General features: G+C 41.3%; 1 protein-coding gene across 1 annotated transcript in view; it reads left to right on the forward strand.

Annotated features, from left to right (window-relative positions):
- Positions 1 to 21,368, forward strand: part of LOC124043766 (ly6/PLAUR domain-containing protein 1-like) — a 41,269-nt gene that overhangs the window by 2,703 nt on the left and 17,198 nt on the right. The window contains exon 2 of the mRNA XM_046362701.1: positions 6,301 to 6,435. Within this exon, the coding sequence (XP_046218657.1) occupies positions 6,301 to 6,435 (135 nt within the window). The remainder of the gene's footprint in view (positions 1 to 6,300; positions 6,436 to 21,368) is intronic.

A 21,368-nucleotide genomic window follows, 5' to 3' on the forward strand; every position in this document is an offset into this window, starting at 1 on the left:
ACGCTCTGTGATCTCGCTCCCTCACTCTGCTCTGATAGACGTGAATTATCCGGCAACTCTCATCTCTCCAGCTTTGCACGTCATTATTTATTTTCTTATAGAACAACACAATCTCACACTCAGTTCATTCAAATATGCACAGAAAGTATTTCAGCAGATGTTGTGCCTTTTTATGTGGTTTTGTGTCGCTTAATTCACGTGAAAATACGCACATTTTTGTTGGAAAATACACACATTTTTGATTGACTTCATTCATATAAAAAAAATGTGTTTCTGGGGGGGCAAACTTTGGAAAAAATCTTTTGAAAATTATTGGAGCAATGCGTTTTGGGCAATGGTGTTCTGCAATGGGTTTTTGTGTCCCACATTTATTTATATTTTTAAAAACTTGTTAACAACCCAATATTGTTAACAACCAGGTTGTCATCCAAATACTTATAATAAAATAGTAGCCATTACGTGTTTAAATGTATTATTCATGCCAATGCTGTTTTCTGTGCTTGTTTTTTCTTAATACTTTTGGGAACTGGTGCTATGTCGGATTTATGAGGGTTGCCAAATTGGGGTTATAGCTGTATTTGTCTGTTTTTTTGTGGTATTGATGAAGTTATTTGATTGGGGAAGTGGGATACATTTCCATTATGGGAAATTAATTAATCATTAAATGTGGGGAAACAGAAGACCTGCAAAAATCTGTTTGGTTTAAATTCCCCTGGTGCAACTGCATGGTATTTGCAATTATCAATTAAGCCATATCAATGCAGTTAAACAGGTTAATGTAAAATAATGAATTATGTTTGCTTACACTAATGGCACTTCCAAGGCCGTTTCATGATGATTTCTACGGTCATGTCAATCATGTTATAGACTTAGGCTATTGTAACAAGGCATATGCCAACATTGTAGGCCCACTGCCTCTGCCCAGAGGCCTACTAGGCTTTCACGTCAATGGCCGTTAGAGCTCACTTTGCCATGTATGAGTCCTGGTTAGAGTCCCTGTTGCAATTTCTTCTGCTATATTTCTAAGCTGATATAACTTGTATCATTATTATAGGGCTGTGAAACCCGCAGCCGAATGGCTACCATTAATGTGATGATGGCTATATTATCAAATCTATTAACTACGTTAAATTATTACACCTAATGATTAACTCATTAGTAACTTGGGCCACCATGGAAAAAGTTTGCTTAATGAGTTACCATTTCCCGAATTAACTCAGGAATATATCAGAATATATCTGATATGCACCTTGGGGCGGCAGGGTAGCCTAGTGGGAATCCCCGAGCTGACAAGGTACAAATCTGTCGTTCTGCCCCTGAACAGGCAGTTAACCCACAGTTCCTAGGCTGTCATTGAAAATTTGTTCTTCACTGACTTGCCTAGTTAAATAAAGGTTAAAAAATAAAATAAAATATTGTTATCATACCAGTCATCCATTGATCATTATTTCTTCATATCAGTCTCATTCTGAACGTCGCAAAATTCTTGGATATCTGCACAAACCCTGGTCTAAATGATGATTCAGGGATACACAAATTGGCTTAATTATTTACTATCTAACTAAATGATCACACAGAAATACATAAACACAAACATACATAAGTTGAATTGATTACTAACGAAAAATGAAAAGTCCCTAGTGGACTAACCCGATATGACGGCTTGTTACACAATGAAAGGGATGGGAAAAGAAAGAGCGGGAGAGACAGAGAGTGGGCTGATTGTACATACACAACTGCTCATTCTGATTTAGAAATGCAACACATATTTACACTTGTAGGTCTTTGTCGTCTCTCTGTTGAAATCTCCCGTCCGTCTATGACGAGTAGTTCGATTTAAGTCTCTGGTTGTGTAAGTCTCTGGTTGTCCACCAGAGGTCACATGTCCTCAGTTGTCGTAGGCTTTTTGTCTTTAAGTGTTCGTTAGACTGGATACATCAGAGAACACATGCGGGGTTCTTTGGGTCGAGTTTACTAGACTAAACTACTTAAACAGCTGCAGACTGAATGTTGCGATGTAGTCTTTATCTTCTTCACTCGAGAGATTGAGTCTTATCATTTTTTGGTCTTGTGGTTCTAAACCATTTCAATGTGTAGCCACCACTCCATGCTTTCTGGTCTAATGTAAATGTTGATACCATTCATTTATGCACTCGCCTTGGAGGGCGGTTCCTTCACGTTGTAACAATGTCTGTGTTCACTTGAGTGTGGTTACTGACTTGGCAAAAGTTTATATAAAAACAATTATCTCATGTAGAAGGCTAAAATCACATTTCATCTTCTCACAAATAGTTTAATATTTAATCATATAAGTTTTACAACATTCAAATCTGAAAACTGGGACGTATACATTTGTAGAGTTATTTAGTTATACCATCCATAATAATATCACAAAACAATCAACTTTTGAAATTATTTATTGTTTGGGTCCTCACCAATCATTCCAGACGTTTGGATTTGAAAACTAATGTTCCAATGTTCCAATGCCCAATCTTTTGATGTTTGAAGTTTTGGAAAGATTCTCTCTCTACACACATCAGATTCCTTTGTGCAATAGGAGAGTTTATGACCAGTCATTAAAGTCATAAGGCCAGCCCACTTCCCCCCCTTCCTCTCTGGGGGGAGAGAGGGGGTGGGGGGCTCTCTTTGATCCTCGCCCAGGAGTGAAAGTCATGTCACTTCAGAATGAGCATTATTATTATTTTTTATTTTTTTACCCCCTTTTCTCCCCAATTTCATGGTATCCAATTGTTTTAGTAGCTATTATCTTGTCTCATCGCTACAACTCCTGTACGGGCTCGGGAGAGACGAAGGTTGAAAGTCATGCGTCCTCCGATACACAACCCAACCAAGCCACACTGCTTCTTAACACAGCGCCATCCAACCCGGAAGCCAGCCACACCAATGTGTCGGAGGAAACACTGTGCACCTGGCAACCTTGGTTAGCGCGCACTGCACCCGGCCCACCACAGGAGTCGCTGGTGCGACAAGGATTTCCCTACCAGCCAAGCCCTAGTGTAATACGGACAACGCTAGGCTAATTGTGCGTCGCCCCATGGACCTCCCGGTCACGGCCGGTTACGATAGAGCCTGGGCGCGAAACCAGGGTCTCAGGTGGAACAGCTGGCACTGCAGTACAGCACCCTTAACCACTGCGCCACCTGGGAGGCCCCCTAGACTGAGCATTTTTTACCATTTATTTACGGAGAGCAATTTCCGTTTTATAACAGGTAGTGTCCATTTATTTACACTAATGTGTTGATTAATTATTGCTTTATGTCAGTGGAAACATGGAATATGTATAAAAATGCCAAATATATCAAAAGCTAATTCAAGCAGAGATTTACAACTATTTAACCATGTTAATTATTATTGAAACATGTAAACAAACATTACACTACAAACATTTAACTAGTTAAAGATAATGAATACATGACAACTGCATACAAATATTTAATTACAGATAATCCATACAAAGTCAAGAGTTGGTTATAACATGAGTACAAACAAAGTGAGTGTGTGTGTATGTGTGTGTGTGTGTGTGTGTGTGTGTGTGTGTGTGTGTGTGTGTGTGTGTGTGTGTGTGTGTGTGTGTGTGTGTGTGTGTGTGTGTGTGTGTGTGTGTGTGTGTGTGTGTGTGTGTGTGTGTGTGTGTATTATAATTTCCCATAATGAAAATGTATCCCCCTTCCCCAATCAATTAGCTTCATCGATACCACAAAAAAATAACAGAAACGTCTGTATTTATTCTCCAATCTGGTAACTCTCACAAAACTCCACATAGCCTTGTATAAAATGCATTATGAAAGAAATGGTGTGATGTACACAATAAAGTGGAGCCTTGTATTAAATGTATTATGAAAAAAAAATTGTAATGTAGGCTCCATGAAATATGAAATGCGCTATGAAGAAAATCATGTAGGCCTCCTGTTGACTACACACAAAAAGGGGCCTTTCTGACCACAATTGCACCAGTATCCCAAAGTATTAATAAGTGAAAACAAGCATAGAAAACAGTATTGGCATTAATATTTTTTTTTTTAAAGCAACAACAAAAGGCTGCTATTATATTATAATTATTTTGGTGACAACCAGGTTGATCAAAAATATTGGGTTGTTGACATGGTTTTTTAAAATAAATAAGTGGGACACAAAAAAAAGGCAGTGTGGAACACCATTCCCCATCATGCATTGCTCTAATCATTTACAAAAAATTGTCCTGAAGTTTGCCCCCCAAAAATGTATTTTCCTAGGAATGAAGTCGCTCGAAAATGTGTTTCTTTTCACACTAATTAAGCTACACAAAAATGCACAAAAATGCACGAAATCTGCAAAAATACAGTTTGTACATATATGCACGACTTAAGTGTGAACATCAGCCATCACATCAGCCATCACCAGCAAGTGAGCTGCGCATCATTGAGTGAGTCAGTAAAGATGGAAAGCATTTTTAGGACTATAATTTCCTCCTGATATTGTAGGCTACATTGTGTGTCCGCACACACCTAGGCCTAGGCTATTGATGGATTCAACACAAGGCCAATTGTATTGATGTCAGTGTCAAGTAGCCTGTCATTTCCATCATATGTGTGGTATTACGGTGCTTTCATGACAACTGGGAACTCTGGAAAAAACGAGGTTGAATCATGACATCAGTGATCTTCATGTTAGAAAGTCGGAGCTCTAGAAAGAGACCTGAGCTCCCGACTTGGAATTCCGTGTTGGATGACCGTTCAAAACAACTTTTTCCCGCAGAGTTCTCAGTTGTCTTGAATGCACTAAAGTCAGAAGTCAAAGATTTCCCAGTTACGAGTTCCCATGTTTTGAACAAGTCATTGAAAAAGATTACGCCAACGTCTCCAGTCATGTAAAGTTATGTAGAATTGCATGAAATGCATTTATAAAAAGCCACATTTTCCCCAAACCGTTGACCACTAAAAATGTTCTCCATGTGTGCAACTTCTGCAAGTGCCTCTACTCTACTGCTCTATGCCACTACGCAAATGCAATGATATGCATGCAATGCTTTACTATAAAGGTGATTTTTTTTCTCATGCGTTCCGGTACCTCAGAGCTCCCTATTTCACAACACTACCGTGCTTACATTTTACTCAGGCACCTTCCGATTTACAAATTATGCACTGGGAATATATTATGTTTGGTAGTCTCATTCTATTGCTTAACATTGAATGACATCAACATAATTTGTTTTGCTCACGTAAAAGAGGGAGTGTAATGCTAATAGAGCTCTCCTGTGCTGCATATCAAAAGTTTCTCTCTGCCTGCCAAGAATGTCGCTTTTGATGTATCCCTGAAACCTGGTTTGACTGAATTAGTGTAACTTTCCCCTGGGTACCTAGAAAAAACGCCCATGTACCCTGACATGGCAATTTCCCAACTGTCTGCCCTTATTAACAGTTTAAGATGTATGTTTACCAAAGCAGAACTCCAGAAAATGAGTGACATTTGGATGGGGGGCATACTGTTGCACACTGGATGATGGAGCAGTGCTCATTGTGCAGTCAACTTGTTCCCTTTACATTTTTATTTGAAACCAAGTCACTACACAACTGTAGCTGGATGAAGTTGCTTGCTGTGGTCATAGTTGATAAATAAGGTGAATAAGCTACATTTAGATTTTTTTTCACGTCCATTTTCAAGTTGAATAAGGTCTGACGGGGCTTTCTGATGCTCGTGTGATTTGTTGTAGGACACAATGGCCTGTTAAGAAAAAATGTCAGATATCTGATGTTCTGTCAGGGGAGCACACTCTCCAACATGCACAATGCATCAGGTGAATGTTTCACGTCTGCTGATGTCAAGTTATAGGGTTTTGTTGAATTGCAATACATATTTTATGATTATACTGTATGACTTAGCCACAGTAATTGCAGCTGCAGTTGTAACAGGAATCTTGTCATATTAGCCGATATCAAAATGTTTTCAGAGGAAAAAAGGTGAAAGGTGTGCCAAAGTGCAGGATTGGACTATAGTTGCAGAAGTATTGAAAAAAGTATTGAAAAAATAAGGCTGAGATCCACATGAGTTATATAGTTTGGACATGTCTGCACAGATATTTGTGCACTGTTTCATAGTTTTACCATACCATGCCATACTGTATGTGTTCTTTGCACAGTATATTTAATTGTCTATGGGTATACTAATGTCTCACTTTATACCTTTGTATTGAATTGTAATGGATTTTGAGTTCTTTCAACAACAAAAAACTTGATTCATACAGGTAAGTCAATTAGGAACAGATTTGCAATGGAAAACCTGTGTTTCTCACGTATGTTGCAGGGCTGGCACTGCAGATCCAGTGTTATCAGTGTGAAGAGGTCACTCACAATGACTGCTCCACACCCGAGTTCATCGTCAACTGCACTGTCAACGTGCAGGACATGTGTCAGAAGGAGGTGCTGGTGAAGGAAGACGGTAAGCCACATATGATATGAACTTACTTGACTTCAATCCTTCTACTCTGTGAGAAGCATACAGTAGGCCAATCGAGCCAAGAAAGCTGTGTTTCGGGTTGTTTGGTGCCTTCTATCTGTAACGTAATACATAAATGGTTGGAGATTCGCTCTGTGAGTTTGAAAAAGACCTGAATGCATTCAAATAAACATGAAGGACTTTACCCCACTAGTTTTGAGTTACATTGGTTGAGATGTCAACTAACATGAATTCAACCAAAACTGTCACCCTGTCAATGAATATAGGTAAACAATTGGGTGAAAAATGACTTAATTCCCTTCTGTTGATTACTTATAGAAAATCCAGTCAGTTTTCCACGTTCATTCAACTTAATCACATTGAATTCTTTGGAAATGATGTGGAAACAACAATGATTCAACAAATTTGGACTCTGTGGGTCTGTCCTCAATCTATCCAACTGAGCTCCTAGATAGCCTACTAAACCTCTATAGGTTGCTGACTTCACAGATCTTGGATCAGCTCAGCTTGAATTAGCCCATGTTTAGTCAATGGTTCTGATGACAGGCAAAATTCCTGCAGTGCACCCCCCTTCGTCAGAGGACAAAAGTAACTTTGTTTTTGTTACACATACAGCACCAGTGAAAAGTTTGGTCACACCTACTCACTCAAGGGTTTTTCTTTATTTTGACTATTTTCTACATTGTTAGAATAATAGTGAAGACATAAAAACAATTAAATTACAAATACGGAATCATATAGTAACCAAAATATATCAAAATATATGTTACATTTTAGATTCTTTAAAGTAGCAACCCTTTGCTTTGATGACAGCTTTGGACACTCTTGGCATTCAATCAACCAGCTTCACCTGGAATGCTTTTTCAACAGTCTTGAAGGAGTTCCCACATATGCTGAGCACTTGTTGGCTGCTTTTCCTTCACTCTGCGGTCCAACTCATCCCAAACCATCTCAATGGGGTTGAGGTCGGGTGGTTTTGGAGGCCAGGTCATCTGATGCAGCACTCCATCACTCTCCTTCTTGGTCAAGTACCCCTTACACAGCCTGGAGGTGTGTTGGGTCATTGTCCTGTTGAAAAACATATTATAGTTCCACTAAGCGCAAACCAGATGGGATGGCGTATCACTGCAGAACACTGTAGTAGGCATGCTGGTTAACTGTAACTTGAATTTGAAATAAATCACAGACAGTGTCACACGCAAAGCATCCCCACACCATCACATCTCCTCCTCCATGCTTCATGTTGGGAACCACACATGCAGCGATCATCCATTCACCTACTCTGCATTTCACCAATTTTGGTTGGAACCAAAATCTCAAATTTGGACTCATCAGACCAAAGGACAGGTTTCCAGCAGTCTAATGTCGATTGCTCATGTTTATTGGACCAAGCAAGTCTATTCTTCTTATTGGTGTCTTTTAGTAGTGGTTTCTTTGCAGCAATTCTACCATGAAGGCCTGATTCACGTAGTCTCTTCTAAACAGTTGATGTTGAGATGTGTCTGTTACTTGAACTCTGTGAGAAGCATTTATTTGGGCTGCAATTTCCGAGGCTGGGAACTCTAATGAACTTATCCTCTGCAGCAGAGGTAACTCTGGGTCTTCCATTCCTGTGGCAGTCCTCATGAGAGCCAGCTATATCATAGCGCTTGATGGTTATTGCAACTGCACTTGAAGAAACTTTCAAAGTTCTTGAAATGTTCCATATTGACTGACCTTCTTGTCTTAAGGTAATGATGGACAAGGTAATGATGTAATTTTTCTTTGCTAATTTGAGCTGTTCTTGCTATAATATGGACTTGGTCATTTACCAAATAGGACTATTTTCTATATACCACCCCTAACTTGTCACAACACAACTGATTGGCTCAAGTGCATCAAAAAGGAAATCAATTCCAAAAATTAACTTTTATCAAGGCACACCTGTTATTTGAAATGCATTCCAGGTGACTACCTCATGAGGATGGTTGAGAGAATGCCAAGACTGTGCAAACATTTCTGGGATGCTTTATTTCAACTCATGAAACATGGGACCAACACTTTACTTGTTGTGTTTATATTTTTGTTAAGTATATATTACATGTACTAAGAATAGTCTAGTCTGAACAATCAACCATCATATTGGCTGCCTCATGCCATTACTGGTTTACAGGAGTAGCTTGTATTTCAAAGAATTTCCCCTAAGCTGTCGGCCGAGTGCGGTGCGACTGAATACCATAGTGACAATTACTGCCAGTAATTCATTTTATCACATGGCTGCAGCTGTAATGGGCTATATTTTCAACTCATTATGCACAATGTATAAGCCTGATTGTCCATAATCAATGAACCATAACTTTGAAATCCTACATTGGGCTTTACACATAACCACCTAAATGGAAGAGAAGAATTCACAGAAAAAGAAGAGAAGAAGGGCCCAAGGCTGATGTGCCTCAAAAACAGTAGGCCTGCTGAAAACGTGGGTGAGCTGAAGTGCACTTTTATTTGCCCTTACATAAGGACTCTACTTCCAATCCATCAGTGTCCCATTTGCCTATTCATTCGATGAACATCTGTTGTGAGTTGCAGACATAAGCAATCGCTTATAGTAGAAGCCTAATCAATAACTTCTAACACAATATCACAACTAAAAATATAATTCTCTTTCATTACACAACATATGCCAAATAGCTGACTGGCCCCATACAGTTGAAGTCGGAAGTTTACATACACCTTAGCCAAATACATTTAAACTCAGCGTGTATGTAAACCTCTGACTATCCGCATCAATAGCCAGCCTACTGATTTGCCCCTGCTGATAGCGTCCTTAAATGAAGTGGCATTCAGTCCTATTTCATTTAAGTGCGTTTTCATCCAGACAAAAAAAATGTTGTAATAATTATAATACTAACCACTTGTGGATGATTATGGTTTCACATATCCACAGTTTACCAAACTGTATTGATTTAGAGCGAGAAGGGGTAGGAACAGCCCCGAAGAGAGCAAAAAGGGAGAGAGAGAGAGAGAGAGAGAGAGAGAGAGAGAGAGAGAGAGAGAGAGAGAGAGAGAGAGAGAGAGAGAGAAAGTAGTATGTAATGTTGTGTATGCCTAATTGGGAATTACTGGCTAGGCATGGTTACTCACAACCAGGTCGTGATCTTGGAGTCCCTGAAGAGTTGGTTGTTAATGTACAGCTTGTCCAACACCAGGCGCACTTTCTGGCCCTGTGGTGTTTAAGTTTAGGCTATAGTAAGCGCATCCTATCCATGATCTCGCCAGAATATTGCTCATTGGTAAAGAATGTTGTTCCTTCAGTTCCCTCCCTCTTTTCAGCACTCATTTTGTAATGGGTCAACCTGGCCACAATAGGTCTCGGTTTGTTGGGAACTTTCCTTCCAAAGCGGTGTGCCAATTTTTAAATCCACTTTAGAAACCTGTTCCTCCGTCATCCTGAGTTGTTCCACCTACCACGTCATATCCCTTGTATTAATCAGCATTCAAAATCATAGTCAGTTAGCCAGAATAACTGTGATGAAGGTGAAAATATAACATTAAATCATTCAGCGGAGCTATTATGTCCAAGTCAGAATTGGAAACCCAACTAATTTACATAAAACCCTTTCAATATTTAAAAAAACAAGTAGTGGGGAGAAGGTAAAGCATGTTAAACAGTGATAATAAATTATTTGTGTAACTGTTGCAGGTTGAACATCTCATTTGTGTATCACGTGGCTCCAATACTCTGACTGAGCATTATAAACCTTGGATAAAAATAGTTGTTGAAAATCCTTGCATGTAAAAAATATCTGTTGAAGTTGTAGACTTACATAAAATGAACCATTTTAACATGGATTCTCTTCAGAAATTAAACCACATAGACAAATGAACTGGTTATAGTGCATTCAATGTGTTTTGTGAACATTATCTTCTTCAGGCAAGGCAAACCAGATAGTGTTTTATTGCAACTTTTTAAATATTTATTATTTGACCCCTTCAAATCCAAATCAAATCAAATTGTTGTGGTCACATACATGTGATTAGCAGATGTTATTGCGGGTGTAGCGAAATGCTTGTGCTTCTAGCTCCGACAGTGCAGTAATATTGGTTATTATACTAGTTATTATATAATATATAATATAATCATATAATACTGGGGGCGACGCACAATTGGCCTAGTGTCGTCCGGGTTAGGGAGGGCTTGGCCGGTAGGGATGTCCTTGTCTCATCGCGCACCAGCGATTCCTTGTGGTGGGCCGGGCGCAGTGCGCGCTAACCAAGGTTGCCAGGTGCAAGGTGTTTCCTCCGACACATTGGTGTGGCTGGCTTCCGGGTTGGATGTGCGCTGTGTTAAGAAGCAGTGCGGCTTGGTTGGGTTATGTATCGGAGGACGCATGACTTTCAACCTTCGTCTCTCCCGAGCCCGTACGGGAGTTGTAGCGATGAGACAAGATAGTAACTACTAAAAACAATTGGATACCATGAAATTTGGGAGAAAAAGGGGTAAAAAAAATTACATTTCAAATTAGAACCAGGAACAGACTTGACTGCCCTTTACCAACACAAAAACATCCTGTGGCGTTCTGCATTAGCGTCGAACAGCCCCCGTGAAATGCAACTTTTTAGGGAAGTTAGAAACCAATATACACAGTCGGTTAGAAAAGCCAAGGCTAGCTTTTTCAAGCAGAAATTTGCTTCCTGCAACACAAACTCAAAAAAGTTCTGGGACATTGTATAGTCCATGGAGAATAAGAACACCTCCTCCCAGCTGCCCACTGCATTGAAGATAGGAAACACTGTCACCACCGATAAATCCACTATAATTGAGAATTTCAAAAAGCATTTTTCTATGGCTGGCCATGCTTTACACCTGCCTACCCCTACCCTGGTCAACAGCATTGCACCCCCCACAGCAACTCGCCCAAGCCTTTCCCATTTCTCCTTCTCACACTCACAAATCCAGTCAGCTGATGTTCTGAAAGAGCTGCAAAATCTGGACCCCTACAAATCAGCCGGGCTAGCCGGACCCTTTCTTTCTAAAATGATCTGCCGAAATTGTTGCCACCCCTATTACTAGTTTGTTCCTCCTATCTGTCATGTCATCTGAGATTCCAAAAGATTGGAGAGCAGCTGCGGTCATCCCCCTCTTGAAAGGGTGGGACACTCTTGACCCAAACTGCTACAGACCTATATCTATCCTACCCTGCCTTTCTAAGGTCTTCAAAAGCCAAGTCAACAAACAGATTACCGACCATTTTGAATCCCACCATACCTTCTCTGCTATGCAATCTGGTTTCCGAGCTGGTCATGGGTGCACCTCAGCCACACTCAAGGTCCTAAACGATATCTTAACCGCCATCGATAAGAAACAATACTGTGCAGCCATATTCATCGACCTGGCCAAGGCTTTCGACTCTGTCAATCACCACATCCTCATCGGCAGACTCAACAGCCTTGGTTTCTCAAATGATTGCCTCGCCTGGTCCACCAACTACTTCTCTGATACAGTTCAGTGTGTCATATTGGAGGGCCTGTTGTCCGGGACTCTGGCAGTTTCTATGAGGGTGCCACAGGGTTAAATTCTTAGACCAACTCTCTTCTCTGTATACATCAATGATGTCGCTCTTGCTGCTGGTGAGTTTCTGATCCACCTCTACGCAGACGAAACCATTCTGTATACTTCTGGCCCTTCTTTGGACACTGTGTTAACAACTCTCCAGACGAGCTTCAATGCCACACAACTCTCCTTCCATGGCCTCCAATTGCTCTTAAATACAAGTAAAACAAAATGCATGCTCTTCAACCGATCGCTGCCTCCACGTCCAACTTCACTACTCTGGACAGTTCTGACTTAGAATATGTGGACAACTACAAATACCTATTTGTCTGGTTAGACTGTAAACTCTCCTTCCAGACTCACATCAAACATCTCCAATCCAAAGTTATATCTAGAATTGGCTTCCTATTTTGCAAGAAAGCATTCTTCACTCATCTGCTTTGTTATCACACTTCTTGAAATTGGAGATTTCTGTTTGGGGGCCATTTTTCCTTCCAGATGAACAAACACAATAAGCCCCTGTCTTTCAAAGCATTACATGTGATTCAAGATCCAAAGGGCATGGACATTGTACTGAGTCGAAAGCACATTATGAAAATGTCCACATGAATGCACATGTACATTTATTATTTTATCTCACTGCTTTGTCATTATCGACTCCGCTGTGCCAACGAGGCTCGGGGAATTCCTTTGACCTGCTTAACTCTTATCAGTGTTTGAAATGTAACTGATACTTTTCCATTTTGTTTGGCTCTGTGTGGCCACATTCATTAAAAACCACAATGAGAGTCTATTTGATTGAGGTAAGTACACTGCTCTGCTTCCTAGAAAGATAGAGGTGTCTGACGTGTGAGTTCTAACTGAGAGATTAAGGCCTAGATCCCAAGCCATGTACTCCATGTCTGCTTCCATCAAACTATACAACTTCTTTCCAGCCAAGTGGCTGGTGGCAGAACAATGGAGTTTCTGTGAACATCACCCAAAAGAGCCATCTACGAAGACAATCCATCTGAGAAAACAAATCTACAGTTCACATTTAAATGATGGCCATTATTCAGCCATGCTCTGAGGGACAGAATCGCCTACTCCCTCCCTCCCTCATCATCATCCCCCTCAGATTATTTCTTGAGAAATGACAGGGTGTGTTGCGGTTTCACTTGGCTAGAGTGCTCTGCTTTCCCACACTCCCCTGGCTGGGATGATTATGATTGCTTGTCTCTGCTTGGTTGCAGTTCATTTCAATGGCTGCTTGTTCTTTTGTGGAGTGCTTCAACCAAACCATCGTGGCCTACTTGAGGACTCCAGTTGCTGAGAAATTGCCTCTCCCTTGTGTAGAGGCTGTCATTAAGAATATATAATCGCTACCCGTCATTATGTTGGCAGTCATCTTACAATAGATGGTAAATAATTCAGTGTAATAATACAAACAAAAATACAGTGGCATAGAATTGGAAATCATGCAATGAACATAATATTGATGGATGCTGCTCTGTCAGAATGGGCATATTGTTAGTTGTGGTTCCACACAGAATGCTCATCTAGTGGGACATTTATAGATTTTTTGGACAGGCACCAGGTACCCTAGCAGGTACCCTAGCAGAGCGTTGGGCCAGTAACCGAAAGGTCGCTGGTTCAAATCCTAGAGCAGACTAGGTGAAAAATATGTTGATGTGCCCTTGAGCAAAGCACTTAACCCTAATTGCTCATCTAAGTTGCTTTGGGTAAGAGCATCTGCCAAATGGCATAAAAATGTACATGTTAATGAAGTGTACAACAATACTAAATATAGTTACATTGAAATCATTCCTGACAACCATTCGGAACTGCAGGCTACAAGGTTTATTTATGTGGTCCATGAATGACTTTTGATATGGTCAATTTAACCATGGCCTCATCCACATACAGTTAAAGTAACATGACACATGAGCATGTCAACACCTTCATAAAATATTATTCAATCTACATGGTAAACAGCAGTAACATAAATTACGACTGTTTCATATACATGTTTTATGGTGTGCCTTACCTGGTGTGTGTCTGTGACTTATCTACTTTTTTAATATATATATTTTTATTGTACCCCTTTTTCTCCCCAATTTCATGGTATCCAATTGTTGTAGTAGCTACTATCTTGTCTCATGAGGCGCATGGCGATCCGGACAGAGACGGTGGAAATCCCGCAGCATAGAAGGGTCAACACATCCTCCTCCGGAACCCAGCATCTCTCCTCCAGACCATACCTCTCCCAGTCCATGAGGTATTGGAAGCCCCTCGCCCGATGTCTCGAATCCAGGATGGATTGAACAGAGACATCGAGGGGGTGGAGGAACCTCCCGCACCTCAGCTTCCGGGAGCGGACCAGCCACCACCGGCCAGAGAAGAGACACATGGAACGAGGGGTTAATGCGGTAATCAGGAGGAAGCTGTAACCTATAACATACCTCGTTCACTCTCCTCAGGACTTTCAATGGCCCCAGGACTTTCAATGGTACATACCAGCTCCGTGTATCGGCCGGGCTAGAGTGGGCATCGAGCCAAGTGCCATGAAGCCAGCTCTACGCATCTGGTCTCCAGTGCGTCTCCTTGGGCCGGCTTACATGGCACCAGCCTTGCGCATGGTGTCCCCGGTTCGCCTGCATAGCCCAGTGCGGGATATTCCACCTCACCGCACTGGCAGGGCGACCGGGAGCATTCAACCAGGTAAGGTGGCGCAGGCTCGGTGCTCAAGAGCTCCAGTGTGCCTGCACGGTCCGGTCTATCCAGTACCACCTCCACGCACCAGCCCTCCGGTGGCAGCCCCCCGCACGATGCTGTCTCTCCGTCTCATCCTTACATGTGCTCCCGCCTGTCCAGCGCTGCCTGAGCCGCCAGTCTGCCCAGCGCCGCCTGAGCCGCCAGTCTGCCCAGCGGCGCCTGAGCCGCCAGTCTGCCCAGCGCCGCCTGAGCCGCCAGTCTGCCCAGCGCCGCCTGAGCCGCCAGTCTGCCCAGCGCCGCCAGTCTGCAAGGAGCCGCCAGTGCTGCCAGTCTGCAAGGAGCCGCCAGTGCCGCCAGTCTGCAAGGAGCCACCAGTGCCGCCAGTCAGCCAGGAGCCGCCAGTGCCGCCAGTCAGCCAGGAGCCACCAGTGCTGCCAGTCAGCCAGGATCTGCCAGAGCCCCTCAGCCCAGAGGCGCCAGAGCCCCTCAGCCCAGAGGTGCCAGAACCCCTCAGCCCAGAGGCGCCCGAGCTGCCCCTCTGTCCCGAGCTGCCCCTCTGTCCCGAGCTGCCCCTCTTTCCAGTGGGTTCATTTAGAAGGGTCGCTGTGGTTAGGAGGCCACGGAAGCGGACAATGGGGTGGACAATGGTTCTCAATCAGAGGCAGGTGTTAGTCATTGTCTCTGATTGGGAGCCATATTTAGGTAGCCTGTTTTGTGTTGGGTTTTGTGGATGATTGTTCCTGTCTTTGTGTTTGTTACACCAGATAGGGCTGTTTTCGTTTTTTCACGGTTCTTGTTTTTCTATATTGTTGTATTTTCATCCTTATTAAAGATGTATCTAAATAACAATGCTGCGTTTTGGTCCGCCTCTCCTTCAACACGAGAAAGCCGTGACAGCCCCATTCAAGAAATGTAGAACCAGGAACAGATATAGCCCTGGTTCTCTCCAGACCTGACTGCCCTTAACCAACACAAAAACATCCTATGTCGTTCTGCATTAGCATCGAACAGCCCCCGTAATATGCAACTTTTCAAGGAAGCTAGAAACCAATATATACAGGCAGTTAGAAAAGTCAAGGCTAGCTTTTTCAAGCAGAAATTTGCTTCTTGCAACACAAACTCAAAAAAGTTCTGGGACACTGTAAAGTCCATGGAGAATAAGAACACACACACAGAAAACAGCTGCCAAAATTTTTGCCAACCTTATTACTAGTTTGTTCAACCTCTCTTTCGTGTCATCTGAAATTCCCAAAGATTGGAGAGCAACTGCGATCATCCTCCTCTTCAAAGGGGGGGTGACACTCTTGACCCAAACTGCTACAGACCTATATCTATCCTACCCTGCCTTTCTAAGGTCTTCGAAAGAAATGTCAACAAACAGATTACCGACCACTTCGAATCCCACCATACCTTCTCCGCTATTCAATCTGGTTTCAGAGCTGGTCATGGGTGCACCTCAGTAACGCTCAAGGTCCTAAACGATATCTTAACCGCCATCGATAAGAAACAATACTGTGCAGCCGTATTCATTGACCTGGCCAAGGCTTTCAATCACCACATCCTCATTGGCAGACTCAACAGCCTTGGTTTCTCAAATGATTGCCTCGCCTGGTTCACCAACTACTTCTCTGATAGAGTTCAGTGTGTCAAATCAGAGGGGACAACAGGTGTCCGGGACTCTGGCAGTCTCTATGGGGTTGCCACAGGGTTCAATTATTCCAGTATACAGTATACAGTATACATCAATGATGTCGCTCTTGCTGCTGGTGAGTCTCTGATCCACCTTTACGCAGATGACACCATTCTGTATACTTATGTCCCTCTTTGGACACTGTGTTAACAACTCTCCAGACGAGCTTCAATGCCATACAACTCTCCTTCCGTGGCCTGCAATTGCTCTTACATACATGCACCCCAAAACAAAATGCATGCTCTTCAAATGATTGCTGCCTGCACGTCCAACTTCACTACTCTGGACGCTTCTGACTTCTGACTTAGAATATGTGGACAACTACAAATACCTAGTCTGGTTAGACTGTAAACTCACCTTCCAGACTCACATCAAATATCTCCAATCCATAGTTATATCTAGAATTTGCTTCCTATTTTGCAACAAAGCATCCTTCACTCATGCTGCCAAACATACTCTCGTAAAACTGACCATCCTACCGATCCTCGACTTCGGCGATGTCATTTACAAAATAGCCTCCAATACCCTACTCAATAAATTGGATGTAGTCTATCACAGTGCCATCCGTTTTGTCAAAGCCCCATATACTACCCACCACTGCGACCTGTGTGCTCTCGTTTGCTGCCCCTCGCCTCATACTTATCGCCAAACCCACTGGCTCCAGGTCATCTACAAGACCCTGCTAGTTAAAGTCCCGCCTTATCTCAGCTCGCTGGTTACCATAGCAGCACCCATATGTAGAACACGCTCCAGCAGGTATATCTCTCTGGTCACCCCCGAAACCATTTCTTCCTTTGTCCGCATCTCCTTCCAGTTCTATGCTGCCAATGACTGGAACTAACTACAAAAATCTCTGAAACTGGAAACACTTATCTCCCTCACTAGCTTTAAGCACCAGCTGTCAGAGCAGCTCACAGATTACTGCACCTGTACATAGCCCGTCTATAATTTAGCCCAAACAACTTTATTTATTTATTTTGCTCCTTTGCACACCATTATTTCTATCTCTACCTTGCACATTCTTCCACTGCAATCTACCATTCCAGTGTTTTACCTGCTATATTGTATTTACTTCGCCACCATGGCCTTTTTTTGCCTTTACCGCCCTTATCTCACCTCATTTGCTCACATTGTATATAGACTTATTTTCCTACTGTATTATTGAATGTATGCTTGTTTTACTCCATGTGTAACTTTGTGTTGTTGTATGTGTCGAACTGCTTTGCTTTATCTTGGCCAGGTCGCAATTGTAAATGAGAACTTGTTCTCAACTTGCCTACCTGGTTAAATAAAGGTGAAATATATATATATATTTAAAATAAATATCTTGATGACAGATTTATATTGATAATATAATATAATTAATAGCATTTAATTCCAATGCTTTGTTGTGTTTGATACATTATAAAACGTATAGTAAACTGTTGAAAGTGTAAAATATAGCCTTCATCAGAAGATACGTATTTACACAGAGTGGTCCTTCAAGGATATCTCTCAAAGGATGTCTCAGTAGGGACGTCAAACGTTCAGGATGCTGCACATACATTATGGAGGCTCTTGTCTAAAAGCACCCGGTTAAATAGTGTTTGACAGAAATTTTTACTCTCTAAATGGTTAAATTAGTTCAAAACAGTTGCAATATATTTTGAGTGGGCAACATTTACTATCATCTTAAATTTACATGTTGAATACTTTTCCCATATTAAATTATTGTATATTGTGATCATTTCCTGAATGTGGACAGTTTGTGTTACTAACTTACACAACCTTGCATTTTCACCCCATAAAATGTAATGGAATTACACATCCTTCTTTACCGCAGATTGGTGACGTTAGTATAAAAGTTTATAGTCATCACGATGGCATAAGCTTGATTGCTTAAAACAGAACAATACATTTGGTTTTGTACCCTTGATTTTGTTACATGCTGGGGTGAGCAGGTCTTAGAACTCTGAGTTAATGAAGTTGCATGGGAAATACAGGGCGGTCTCTATAGTAGTTAGCTGGCCAAACACCAATACATGGATTTTACAGTCTAACTATCACTTAAATAGCAGCCAACTGTTGTCACTGTTGAATTTCAACGTGATATCGATATGATTGATTGACAAATAAGTGTTGTGTTTCTCTTTCCGTTTTGGCGACCCCCAAATCACAATGCCTCACTCCTAAATGTAGCTGACTGTCTTCTGCAGGTTGTTCTCTAACCATTATTTTGTTTCAACAGCACACCAGCTGATTTCCCCCTAAACGATATCAGTGATGTATTGCCACTTTTCAAAACACCACGGTTTTTGGTGCGTGTGCAGATTAAAATGTGATGTTTAAAAAAATAAAAGTAATATGATAAGTATTGTTGCACATGTATGTGTAGATAGTACATTTTATGGTTAGGTTTTCAATATATCACAAACTGTTTCTGCATATTGGTTATTCATTTGGAAATGTTAAAGCTGTGCTTTGACATTGGGCTATTTATCAACAGGAAGCAGTAACAGCATCATTTTACACTTAAGTTTTAGGAATATAAATGAAACTTTCAACACTAATTTCCAATGGTATTGTACTTAAATGGATTAAAAAGTGCTGAATGAGGCCAATAATGTGCTGCGATTTATTTATTTGCCCTGCCTAGTCTCAGCCACCCAGAGATTACAACTATTGTAACTATGACATTATTGTTTGTGTTGAAATACACCGCAGTGCCATTATTGAAACCACAGTAGAGGTTCTAACCACATGATTCTTTTTCTGTCCAGTTTGCCAAGGCCACTCGGTTGGTTTGTCTGCGTTTCTGCCTGTATGGCACAGAAAAACCCACATTTAAAAGTGAAATCCCACCGATCCACACGAAGGTCCACTCGCGGCTGTCCGTGCAGCCAACCATATCATTTCTCATTAGTGTTTGGGAGTACATGGTACATTTTTTTACTCTCTTTTCCCACAAAATACCTCAACACGATAATTTAGACCGGGTAGTGCTGCAGACTCTTTGGAGTTCCACTCTGAAATTGAAATTAAATCCCTCTAGCGGAAAACTGGTCAAAAACACGATTGTGTCTGGAATCTTTATGGTCATTCATGCAATATGAATGAGTGTTTCACCATTACCTGGTGATCTAAGATTTGTTATAATGATATTGGCAAGACTTACTCGGCTCACGCTTTTTAAATTACAGCACCCTTGTTGCTGGTATGGAATACAATCATACTGCCTAATACATAAAGGGTGTAGTGGCACTGTCACTTTAATCTAAATGACTGCAGAGTGCCTCAGGAATCGCATGCAAATTTCAAGATGCATTCATCCATATTAGCGAATTAGCTTAAAATGATGTCATTATGCATATTTCTATGATCTCACATGAGCTACCAATTATGGAACATTAGGTACAGAACGTCATACACAAACAAGGTGAAAGTTTGAATGGTTATTGAATGTTTCACTTTCGTAGCCTGACAATAGAAAACAAACTACAGTTTGATACTTCTCTGTTTGCTATGCTGTCATGGACTACTCATCCGAGGCTTTCTTATCCCCCCCCCCTCCGAGCTTTTCAAACACTGCCATGTTTACCAGCGTAGGATGCCACTGTGATGACAAATTTGTGTACAAAGAATTTTAAATGGAATGACATATGTCACCACCTCAGTTTCCACTTTTATATTGGAGAGCCACAGTGACAGTGTCAACTCCATGGTTGGAATGGTACACTAATAGGGATGCTAGAGGGGCCTTCTGAGACGAGGTGTCAGCTGAGCACTAACTCAGCGCCAACATTTGTTTGACACTAGGCTCAAAGGTTCGCTAGCACCGGTAGTATTTATACTTTGACGTTCAGTCATGAATGAAGTCTATTGGGCTTTACTTACACAGATGTGAAGACTTTTGTAGGTGCACATTTTGTTGTTTTCTGAATGGTTGTGTACAAAATTAGATTTGAGTTATGATGACTGTATTTTGAGTCATGACTGTTTTCCTTGAGTTAGATTAGGAACAACTCAAAGCTCATTTTGTGCAAATCACCAGTTCCTAACCACTTACTTGCAATCTGAAGTAATTGCCTATACATTGAAATGCTTACATAAGACAGACACTGTACATGTTGATGACACACAATACTACATTTTAGTTAAACCATAAGAAAGAAAAATAATTTAATTAAATACCATTCATTTTCAATTAGATGTCATAGTAGCGATATATAATATAATATAAATATAATATTTGTGACTTTGGCAGAAGCAGTGTTTATTGTGAATGTCTGTCTTTTCTAATGTATTGTAATGTGGAAAATGGAGTCTGTGTGTATGACAGAATTAACTGTGATTGGTGTAAGAGTGACAATCATATCGACAAGGGCTTCAGAGTTTAATTGAAACGAAATGTTAGAAATTCACGCACTTGGTACTGCTTTTGGCAGAATTGATGTCAGAAGCATGTCCCCACTAAGTTCCACAGGAATGCTCTCGGTGATGTGCGCTGAATACATGGTGTGAAATAAGTCAAGTCTATTTTTTCTACGTTTTTCAAAAAAAAGTTACTTTCTATTCAAGGGGGAAGATTATCTGATACCCGTCTGGGATAAGCTCTCTCCAACTGTAACATTTCAGTTGCATCTTGCACCTGCACTTATCTGTCCATCAAACATGTAAACAACTATCATACATGTTCCACAGCAAGCTACTCTATCCAAACCAATTGGTGGAGTGAATGATTGAGCTATATGTAAAAACTATGTTTATTTAACAGGGTAAAAAATGAATGAAAACTATATGAACCTTTATTTTTTGGGGGCTGCGAACGGTTCAGAACTTTTATTTATTTAACCTTTATTTAACTAGGCAAGTCAAATTCTTATTTACAATGGCGGCCTACACCTGCCAAACCCAGACAACGGTGGGCCAATTGTGCACCGCCCTATCACGGCCGGTTGTGATACAGCCTGGATTCGAACCAGGGTGTCTGTAGTGACGCCTCAAGCACTGAGATGCAGT

This window comes from Oncorhynchus gorbuscha, linkage group LG09 (genome assembly GCF_021184085.1).
Source record: "Oncorhynchus gorbuscha isolate QuinsamMale2020 ecotype Even-year linkage group LG09, OgorEven_v1.0, whole genome shotgun sequence".
Classification (NCBI taxonomy): domain Eukaryota; kingdom Metazoa; phylum Chordata; class Actinopteri; order Salmoniformes; family Salmonidae; genus Oncorhynchus; species Oncorhynchus gorbuscha.